This window comes from Leguminivora glycinivorella, chromosome Z (genome assembly GCF_023078275.1).
Source record: "Leguminivora glycinivorella isolate SPB_JAAS2020 chromosome Z, LegGlyc_1.1, whole genome shotgun sequence".
NCBI lineage: Eukaryota > Metazoa > Arthropoda > Insecta > Lepidoptera > Tortricidae > Leguminivora > Leguminivora glycinivorella.
The window spans coordinates 22,544,823-22,556,822 of NC_062998.1; the positions used below are offsets into that span (position 1 = coordinate 22,544,823).

General features: G+C 37.8%; 1 protein-coding gene across 1 annotated transcript; it reads right to left on the reverse strand.

Moving 5' to 3' along the window:
- Positions 1-8,318: 8,318 nt before the first annotated feature.
- Positions 8,319-12,000, reverse strand: LOC125241642. The gene is made up of 3 exons (XM_048150210.1): positions 11,202-12,000; positions 9,911-10,176; positions 8,319-9,528 (listed from the first exon to the last, which is right to left on the reverse strand). Exons 1-3 carry the CDS (start codon positions 11,278-11,280, stop codon positions 8,473-8,475), a joined length of 1,401 nt encoding a protein of 466 aa, XP_048006167.1. The 5' UTR covers positions 11,281-12,000; the 3' UTR covers positions 8,319-8,472.

A 12,000-nucleotide genomic window follows, 5' to 3' on the forward strand; every position in this document is an offset into this window, starting at 1 on the left:
AAGAAAAATGAAAATACCCGCGTATTTACCCGCGGGTAGGTAAATATCGGGTATTTACCCGGTAAATACCCACCGTCGGGTATTTACCTGGGTAGTTACCCATCTCTAGTCACAGCCATTTTTCTCCAAAACTACTGAACCGATTAACTTGAAATTTGGCACACATGTTAAAATGTGACCCAAAGACGGACATGTAATTTAAATTAAGAATGTTTAATTATAGGGGCCACTTTTGGGGGGTAAAAGTGAAAATTAAAAATCAAAGTTTTTTAAACTATATTGTGTTACATACATATCAAATGAAAAAGCTTTCTATAAGTATTTCAAAAATATTTTTTAAATAATTTTAAGTGTGACTTTTTAAGTAATTTAAGAAAATAGGCAAAAAATGACCCCCCCCCCTATCTTCGAAACTACTAAGCGTAAAATTTTCAAAAAAATACACGAGATAGCCTTCAATCTTTAGATTACAGGAAAACCTATTATAAATCTACAGTCAAGCGTAAGTTGGACTTAAAAGAAAAAAACTCAAATTACGAATTTCACTCAAAGGAGTTACAAACCTCTTGAAATTGTGCGAGCGTGTTTGAATATTACATATAAATTCATTTCTGTTCCGTTTTTTGTAGAAATGACTAGAAACTTAAGAAATTACTTAAGTGCCAACAAAAAGGAGGCGCTTAAGCCCTTCTTGTGGTGTACGGAACCCTTGCGACGCGAGTACAACTCGCACTTGGCCAGTTTTTCTACATTTTGTCTGTTAGCGCATGGTGTAACAGAACAAGCGTCTATGACGAGGAAATTGACTCGTTATTACATATAAAACTTACGGCGAATCAACTTTTCCTTGACCAACTTTTTGGTGCATATTTCCTTTGGGATTTCATTGGATATTTTGACAAATAATATATTTGAAGCTTTATCACATGTATAGTCACGTCTTCACTCATAAAATTCACTGTTATTCGATGCAAAACAGGTTGGAAAAACATACTTATTTATCAACAAACTACGTTCACATGGATGAAATACTTACACTGACAGTTGTCAACTGAGTAGCGTTCCAATATTATATCTTGATTTCAATTATAGGTCGTAAAAGTTCATAATGATTGTAGTATACTTTCTGGATGTGTTTATTGTAGCATTTAGAAACAAAAATGATATTTTATTATGTATTTGATTTACAAAACTGGTTAAAAACCTTTGATAAAGTAATATTTGCATATTTATATTTACCACAATATAAAATGTTTCATTACGTAATAGGAATCAACAAAAGATATTTCCATTTCACTCTAAAACACGTGCAGTCATGCAGATGTTACTATTGAGTAGTGTTGAGTTCCTCACTCGTGAGGCACCTCATTTGTACCACTCATATTGTTAATTTGTCGCAGTACTTCACACGGCAAAAATGTATTGCATCACACTTCAACTCACCGCACCTCATTTTACTCGCTTGTGACAGTCGCAACAAAAACACCTCACGCCTCACAAAGCATTCACGTACTTCAAATGTCACAAAAACGTCAAAACTCATCATCCACACGCGCGCCTCGCGGCCCTCAAATACTCGCTCGCAACAGTAGCAACACAAACACCTCATTCCTCACAGATCATGCACATACTTCAAATGTCACAAAACGTCAAAAACTCATCATCCACTCGCGCGCCTCGCGGCAGACGCAGCCCTCAAACTCCGTCGCGAGAGTCGACACCTCAAATGAAGTGATCAACCACACGTTCAGTTACCGAACTACAGACCTTATGGCCGGGACAAAAGGTCCACCGATAAAATAAAATGTATCGTTTGACTCGTTTGTACCGGAAATCGCTTTGTACCGGAAAGACAGAAGAGGCACTGTGACAACAACACTTCAAAAATCCTTTCAAAGTGAAACAGATAGTTACGTTTACCATAAGAGGGAGTGAGACAGACACACGCGGGCTTCAAATTTGCTTCACCAAAAATACGTTACACCATCGTTACACATGACTCGAAAGAAAACAATCTTATGCGCCGCAAGTTTTCATACATTTTACGCCTTTTTGATCCCAGGATAGTTAACTTGCTCGCAAAAATCGCGCGAAAAATCAGACGATTTCGCGTGAACCACATCTTTTGTCTCTGTCGCATTTGTGAAGTCATGAATAAATGCAGCTGAGATGCAAAATGTTGTTTTTCGCGGCAGGTCTTCATTTTTGAATTTTTTGATAGCTATTATTGTGCTAACACATTGACCAGTATAACGTGATCTACCGCAGCAATAGAGTTTGTATGGCTGTTGTTATGTGTAATCAGGAGCTCTCTTAGACTGGACGTTGAAATGGTAACTGAAGTGTTTTGAATATTCGGAATACCAAGCATACCAACACAGAGGGCCAGGCCAACCACTGAGAAGATGCGTTTACGAAGCTTGCTTAAAAACAATTACAAGATTACTGACCGAAATATAATATAAATTATGTGAAGCATGGTAGTTTAATTAAGTATTTAATCAGTAATAGAAAGAATAATTCATTTCTTAATTCAATAGAATGATAAATAAATCCGACACGAAACGTAATTCACAGGCGGTTGACGTTGACAGTAATGACAGTTTACAGAAGAAAAGTTAGTTTGTACGTACTTGCATTAGCAATATTTGCATAAAGTTTAGTTTTGTCCTACAGTGATAATACTAATATTACTAATAAATGAGCCAAAATGTAATAATGGTGACAACTTTTACACAATCAAATATACCTGTGATTCTGCCTTAGTGTCATTTGTGTGCAAAAAAATGGTGAAACTGAACTGAAAAGACTTACCGGCGTCGCGAATGTTGATGGTGCTTTTAATTACTATCATATTGCTTTTAAAACACATGGAGTGGTAAGTTTGTTATTTTTATGTAAAAGTGGTACTAATTATAAAACAATACGAACTTTAGTTTGTTTTAAAACATGCAGTTTTATGGTAACTATGCTAATCAAAGTATGTTATTATTAAGCTGTTAATAATATGAAACCACTGTAATTTGTAGCAGTAATTTAATGAAACAAACTGTAAATAATATTATTCAATGGCAAAATTAGACCCAGTTCCATAAAAACATCAAATTAAGTTGTTATGCAGGTCTCTATGACAGTCCTTGAAATATTTTTTAATTTTATCTATTTTCTCTTGTTAAATGTTCAAGTACTCATTATGACTAATGAAATTTAGTATGTATAAAGGATATTTACCTAGTACACAACTACACATACTAGTTTTTGTTGCCGATGGATTTTGTCAAACAGCTGATGCTAGAAATTATATATATATATATACAGATCAGTACCTCACCTCATTTGAAGTAAGACATTGTAACACCTCATTTTTGGAAATGAGGTACTCATACAAACTCATTTGAAATTGATGTCCTACCCATCACTACTATTGAGAAGCAAAAAAGTACGTGCTGAGCTGTCTTGGACATTAATGCCTAAGGCGTACGACTTAGTAAACAAAACAGTTATGACCTTTTACTTATGAGTGTAATTTAGCGGCTATCCATTGATATTTGTCGCCAGTCGCCCCTTTTGTCGCCAGTCGCCCCTTTTGTCGCCATATTTGTCGCCAGTCGCCCCTTTTGTCGCCAGTCGCCCCTTTTGTCGCCATATTTGTCGCCAGTCGCCCCTTTTGTCGCCAGTCGCCCCTTTTGTAGCCATATTTGTCGCCAGTCGCCCCTTTTGTCGCCATATTTGTCGCCAGTCGCCCTTTTTGTCGCCATATTTGTCGCCAGTCGCCCCTTTTGTCGCCAGTCGCCCTTTTTGTCGCCAGTCGCCCTTTTTGTCGCCAGTCGCCCTTTTTGTCGCCAGTCGCCCCTTTTGTCGCCTGTCACTCTTTGAATCTATAAAAGGGTCGGAGCGAGCCGACGCGCGTCATTCTTACAATATCCACAAGACTAACAGTGTCTCTGGCTTTCGTGTGTTATACTGGTGAGTGAAGTTGTTCTGCTATTATTTCTCTGTTTGTTTTTACTTGGAAATTATTCTAAGTGATTGTAAACTTTGAAATTGTGTCTTTGTTTGATTGTGCGGGGACAATATCGTCGTACAGTTGTACTTAGACCTGTGGTGGAATTGCTTTACCGTCAGTTGTGAGGTTATTTTAGTGTTCTATTTATAGTGTAGTTTTACGTTTTAATTAAAGTGTAGTGAAGTTTTCTGTGCTTTGTTTCATGAGTGCCGTCAAGCAATACAAAGACTGGGTCGATGTATGGCTGGTGCTTGGAGATAAGTCTGTGTTTGGTTTTGTAGGGAGTAATTCTTGCAAAACTAAGCTTAGATTATAGCACGTAAAGGAAACTTCATTCGTTTATTTAGTTGGTCAGTAAAATTGAATTTAGTAATTTTCTATGGGGTTATTTTGTGAAAGTTATAAGCCAGATCATTGTTTGTGACAGACTGTTGTCCGGCTAAGCGCTTTATACCTTGCGGCTGTTAAACATAAGGCGTTTAGGAGTCTTTTTGTTCCAAGTGGAGGCTTGGGCGTCTTTATTTACTTACAAAAGGCGTACTTTCTCACCGGTCTCAAAGAGTCCAACTGTTAGATGGAAGTGAGGACTTTCACGATTGACGAAAGACATTAGGAGTAATCCTTGCTCACTGAAGTCGGCAGTATTTGAGGCTGGGGTCCTATATATATTTATATTTATTTACTCGGTGCTCTAGTCCATGCTGGCGTTGGTCGCTGGGGATTTCGGTTGTGATCGATCCACATCTAAGTAAAGTTGATCGCAGCTGGGTCTCTCATGTGGCTTGTACTGTTGTGTCCTAGAATACTGGATATATACACGGATAGGGCGATCTACTCTCTGCTACCCTAGCCTGCGGGCAAAAGCAGAGGGGGGGATCAGAACTCAAGCCTATAGGTTGCCTATCTCAGCTTCGCTGGCTGAACGGTACAGTTCTAGTAGGGATACACTTGTACATATTCTGAACACAAGATCTATGGTAAGTGAGGGTCTGTGTTTCAGATATGTTAGAGTAGGAAAAACAATAGGATTAGGGTAGAGTCACACACTATTTCTATGAAAGTAGAGTTCTTTTATGATTGGTCTTGGAATATAATTGGTCAACGTGTATTGTGGAGAAATAATTTAACTACTACTACTTATATGGTTTAAATGGATTTTAAATGTAGTGTTTATTATCTTAAAATATGTGGTAAAACTGGTAATTTATAAAACCTTTTATTACTTAATTTATCTGAGTGAAATTAATAATTGTGGTAGCAATTTCTGATTCTTCGTGTGGCATCGAGCCAGTGAGTGTTGCTAACTAGTTTTTCAAGGTAAATTCTATCAAGTTGGTTAGGGAAACAAACTATACTTTGGAATAAAAAGCATAGGTTTGTTATAGGGCCCAGTGGCATGCGAGCGCCGTCCACTGATGACAAGTCAAAAGCTTCAAGGAGTTACTAGACTTACTTACTTCGTTCTCAGTGGTAGCAACTACTCGGAGCCTTGATGATACATTAGAAGGATCGAGAAGTTATGGTCTATTAGCAGTATTGGGGAAAAGGGGGGTTTAGCTAGGGAAAAAGAAACAAAATAAAAGGGGGGTTAGTTAGTAGATAGATAGCCCTTCTGGCTTGGCATAGGACTCTCAATAAAGCAGTTTGATTGAGATTAAGGATCCTATTCCGCAACGCAAGTTCGTACCCAAGCCAGGATCACTAATAGAGCGTAGCGGTTGTTTTCCAAAATATTTTTTAATATTTATTTCATGTATGTTTCACTCACTAACTTTTATTCTAAAAATTTCTTTATTACGTCATTAATTTTCTCACTCATAACTTTCTAGGCCTAAATCTGATAAAATACTCTTCTATAACACTATATTATTATGCTACAATAACCTTTATTCTTCTTTAAAATATAAATAAATAAAATTTTAAAAATTAGCCAAAAATACAGCTGATACTCATTAAAGGATCTGGGTTATCGCGGTTCACATTGAAGGGTTCTACTTATTCACGCTAGACGATCACAAGGCCAAATTTACGGGGTATATTTAAAGGGGGGGGTTAGCTATACTGTTGATTAGTCAAGTAAGTAAGTAATTAAGTATGGTGAGCGGAGGTTTAGTTACAATGGGTATTTAGTATTAATAATTCTAAAGCAAAAAGATGCCATGATTGGACCGGTCCGATGATAGAACCCACAGAGCACGATTAGATTTTGAAATATTTAAGTGGTCCAATCAAGGCGCTGGTCCAATGATCACAACCTTCCCCTAAGCATTATAAAATTATGGCGTTCCCTTGTTAACCCTTTTTCAGACGGGGCTATCAAAATCGCTGCCAACCAAGAACCATTTACATTAGGACTTATAATTAGCTTTATATGACTCTACATAGTTGTCACGAATTATAGAGATGTACTCGTAGTGCGAAATCTTTTCCTTCCTATTTTTACGGAAACGTTCGTATTCGTCATGCTGGTTCAACAGCGTCAGCTTACATATTGCACTGAGACTGACTGAAATAGCATGACACCATCGTACGTTTCCATAACAATACGAAGGAAAATCTTTTCGCACTACCTACTAAGTATGTATCTGAACGTAGATTATGAAATTTATGAAGTAGCCTGACAACTTGACAAATTCTAGGTGCTTAGGTACCTTTTTCATCCAAATGATCATAGAGTGTTCGGAAAGTCAAGAGTCGTGAAATGTATGGGGTCCAATACATTCCACGTCTCTTGACTTTCCGAACAGACTCTACGATTTAAATATTTTATTTCTTGTTATTCCATATAGTTTAATTAAAGATTATGACTAACGGATGTATTTTAAATAATTTTAAATGACACGTAAAAAAAAACTAGTACAACTTTCGATCTTAAGTTAATGTCAATAAAGGCTGTCATCTATGGGGCAGCAGCGTGTCGAGCTACTTTTACTTTATAAGTACATTATTTTGTAAAATATTTTTCAAACTGGTGAATATTATCAGACATAGGTAAAATTTACTTACCGAAAGAGAAAATACTTTACGTTGAAAAAAATCGCTTCTAATTCGGTCCACTAGCCCGAGTAGCAGTAGGTTTATTTCATTTAAAGCTTTTTATGGCAATTTAAAGATTTATTTATATTTTCGTATCCATCAACATTTTGGAACGGAAGATATTACAAAAAAACTACAGCCAGGGGGCCGATTTTTGAATCCCGGCCATTCGATTTCGTGAAATTCGTTCAATAATATCTCCACTATTAGCGATTTCAATTCTACTAACAGCATCGGAAACGAGTGATCATTACCACTAGTTTTAAAATTACTAGGCGTCCTTTTTCAAAAATAACATATTACGTCGTTTTCCACAGACTTTCGAACGGCGAATTCGTGCGTTTTTTTTTCAGCAAATGAGCTCGTAATTAATAATTTAATGGTGGAAATATGTTATAAAAAATCCGATTTAATTGAGGCTTACAACCCGAGCTACCAACATTTTTATTCAAATGTAACATAATTACACTGAATTAAAAAAGCGTTAGTGATAGCGCCGAAATTCATTATTATACGTAACTCTTAATCCTCGATTAAGACTACTTGGGCCAGAGTAACTGCATATGGTGTCAGATTTTAGTAGGTAGGAACTTACTTTATATGCCTAATAATCCTACTATACCTAATTACTTAGTGATAAAAAGGCTTAACGAGTAAGTCCCAAGTTCATGTCTAATTTAGAACATAGATTAATCTAAATGTAATTTAATGGATGACTGTTATTGGCCTTCTTATACGTAAGCAGTAGTATGTCTTAGTTATATTTACGGCTAAAAATAATGCGAGTACATTACCATTTAGTGCGTTGAGACGATACAAGAGGGGTCAATTCTCCATACAAATGCTCTCGACTATTTCGTCCCTGGTTTTTGAAGATAGAGCAATGGTTTTTTCAACACAGATTATTATTATTTTTATTGTTTGTTTTGATTTTTTTGATATTCTTATTTTTAAAGACACTAGAGCCCATCAAAAATCTCCAAAAACTTATTTCATTGTTATTCAGATTCTCAAATTTCGTTACGATTGATTAAGTTTTGAAGGAGGAAACAGTCGAGAGCAGAACCTCGGTTTTAAAGATTTTTTTCGCAATAACTTTTAACTGACTTGCTCTAAATGTTCATTTTTTTTCGATAAATCTAGTTAATAACACTAGTATATTTAAATAAGATTCTCAAATTGAAAGAGGGGCTCCTTTCCATTTTAGCATTTTCGCTCCTGTAGACTTGTAGAGTATTAAAACTTTAAACCCAGTTGTTAAATAATAATACATTGGTTTAGGCAAATAACGTATTTTTTTTGGGAGTATTTTATTATTTCTAAGCATTTTTGAATAATTTAAATAAAAATATAAGTACCTACTTACTAACACTACTAATTTTTCTACTTTGTACACTTACATCTACATACATTGCTTTTTGGTATTTCCATTAAAAATTAAAAAAATCGTCTTCATCGTATGATTCGGTAGCAATGGGAGCGCCTCTAATAGCAGATAACTTTAAGCCTTGTGCCTGCATTTTGTCTAATTCTGGTAACTCTTGTTTAATAGTTTCTTCGACGTTTATTTTATTTAGTTCCGCCTGAATCTTTTCTTTTATAGGTCCTTCCAAGGCATCCATAATCTGGTATCTCAATAGATTAGGCAATATATTGACAAGGAATTCAATAAGGTAGTCGAGAGTGCCGGCCCCGTTGCAGCGCACCTGGATGTTGCCCACCTCGAGGTCCACGTTCCGGAACTCCGGCTTCTGGCGCGTGTCGAGCGGCTGCGCCACCGCCACCCGCGCCACCACGTACTCCACCGAGAAGGACGCGGTGCCCGCTCGGGACACCAGCCCGCCGAGGGCGGCTATATTCCACTGCGTCGTACCTTCTAATTTTTGAGTGCCTATTTCAAAATCTGCTATAGCAGTATTGTTCTGCATTTTTAGAGTAATGTTGCCGACTCTATGAAACGACGACGCGCCGGTCACCCAGGTGTTGGATAAAGATACAGAAAATATGCTAACCGTAGCGTTGTAATCGTTTACTCTGTACGGGTCCATATCCATCTCGCGTACTTTTCTTCTGGCGTCCGCTATCACCATGTCTAACGGTGAAATTGAGTTAGGGAACTGCATATCTCCAGCGACTTCATCCAATTTTTTATTTATTTCAGCCCTCGCTTTAGTGTAAGCTTCTTTAAGAATATATGGTTTAATGGAGTCGAACAAAAAGTTTCCAACGGAATTGACTATTCCTTGGAACATGGCTCCGAACAAGCCCAAGTTTTGGAAATTCATGGATATCGTGTTAAAAGATATATCCATGAGGATGTCCTGCGCCCTGAGCTTGCCGTCGCGCTCGACTCCGAGGTTGGCCTTGGCGGTGAGGCGCAGCCCGCTGACGTCCACCGTGAAGGGCCCCTGCGCCTTGTTCACCCACGTCGACATCGTGTACTTGCCCCGCGCCTGCAGCTTGTCTATCAGCATGGCCGCGTGCACCTGACAAAACACATTATACGTTATTAAATGTCTGGGTAATCGTCTAACTACCTAACACTACCTACCTAGTACAATCATTGGAATTTGTTAGATAACTACTTATAGCATGTTCAGGACTGTGAATTCCATAAAATATGCTGTTTAGTGACATCCCAGAAGCTATTAGATTATATAACTTATTTTTTAAATCAAAAGGCAACGGGCAAACGCTAGTAATTGTAATGTATAATTCCTACCACTGACTATGACAAGACAACTGACAAGCAACGGTTCGTGTAAAAGTGCCATTATCGAACTCCACGCGCACGATATCGCGGACATTGGATAAAATATGTAAGCGGATTAATGCCCCTGCGAGCTGCGCTAGCATACTCGTACTAACCTCCATAGCTCCAATTTCAGCGTCGACGTGGAGTATTCGGAATTTGCTGATTCCGTAGACGGCGGTGTTGGTGAAGTGGAGCGTGGTGCCGAAGGAGATGGTCTGCTTCATGTCGGGCACGGGGTACGGCTCCGGGATGTCCGCGCCGGGGATCCCGATGGGGTCCGGCTGTTTGAAATGTTCTAGGATTTGTATAATCTTCTTGCTTAACCTCTCTTCGCCTTCGGCAAGCATTTCCGATGTATTTTCATCTTGTATGTCCGCATCTGGATAAAATACAAATAATTACGTACTTAAATTTCGAAGTTATGTACAAACTTTGTAACGCTTGAATAATGTGAAAATTGATATGAATATCGAAATACCTACTAAATAATACCTTTGTCTATAATTATTACATATACTTATATGTATACAATACCTAACAGTGTTAATTTTAAATGCGAATGAGAATTTAAATTATAATGAAAATAAATAACGAGAATAGGTACTAACCAATAATCGCTATATAATGTAAACAAAATTTTGTTTTAATATTAGTCTCAATATTTATGATCAACCTGTACCTAATAAACTTATAAAAGTTATGAACCAGTTGATTTTACCTAAGAATTGGTTGGGGTACCTACTTGGGGTCGCCGTAGCCGTCTTTTTTAACCCCCGAGGCAAAAACGACGGGGTGTTATAAGTTTGACGTGTCTGTCTGTCTTTCTGTCTGTTTGTCTGTGTGTGTGTCTGTCTGTGGCACCGTAGCTCCTGAACCGATTTCGATTTAGTTTTTTTTGTTTGAAAGCTGAGTTAGTCGGGAGTGTTCTTAGCCATGTTTCATGAAAATCGGTCCACTAGGTCGCGGTCGGGGGTTTTTTCAAAATTTTAATTTTCTTCCATATCTCTCTATCAGACGTTATTTCATATTTGACTAGCATTCATTTCATATCGTCTCATTAAGTGCGTTTTCACATTATCCGATCCGATATCGGATGTAGGACCGATATTCCATACACTTAAGCCTTCATCTTGGATTTTTGCCTTTGAAATCCTTCCGACATCCGATATCGGATCGGATAATGTGAAAACACACTTAGGTTACAAAGTTTACAAAGTTAAACGAGTAAGTAATTCAGTTCAAAAGGCAGACAAGCAACGCAAATGAACAAACAAATTAAGGGTTTCATACGCTTACCTATATTCGTTTCAGTAGGTAGTAGAGTCCCTCAGAATCACGATTATTGATATGTTAAAGGATTAAAGGGATGTTGTTGAATGCACAAAAACAATAAAAAGGTAATACCTTGGTTTAGGTCGGCGTCGGCGTCGGCGCGGCAGCAGCAGCAGCAGAGGCCGACGAGCAGCAGCGCGCGCGCCCACATCCTCGCGTGCGCGTCCCGAGCGGTCTACTACTCGTCGCGTCGTCCCCGTCCCGTCCGGGAGGGGTCACAGTTTATCGTCCGCCGCGTCACATTTCGCCTTAGTTTGTTATCGTAGGGACTCGGTACTAAGTACTAATCATGTCTCGTGGTTATTTTGAAATGCATTAGTTAATGCATTGCGGACAATAGGATTAGGTATCTTTAAAATATTCACGTGGAGCTTTGTGTCTCGTTCGTTTAATCTCTACACAATACTGCAGAGGTATTAGCCTAATAATTTCTAATAAGTATATAGATATTCTTATCATTCAGTGAATGCGTATCCTTTCTGCCTATTTACACCGACAACTAAGTAGGTACGTAGGTAATTTACGGAAGTGCAGGAATACATTATTAAATTGACAACACGACATGTGATGTGATATCGTCATATCGCACAGGTCAATTTGGGTTGTTCAGTTCAATGAATGTTGAAACGCCGGTTACATATAATGCAAGGGCAGCTTCTAAATCTGAACAGCATTATATACTTATTTACATATTTTTTCAAGTTTTCAATGCACGACACTTTAATTATTTGGCCTGGGATCTTGTTTCGATTCGAGTAAAAAAAAAAACTACAAATCGACCTAATTTAAAAAATAAGCTATAGAATAGGTGAATAGGCTAGTTTCCTACTAGGTAGTCAAATCAGCTTCTTTTTAAGAACTGGCAAAACGA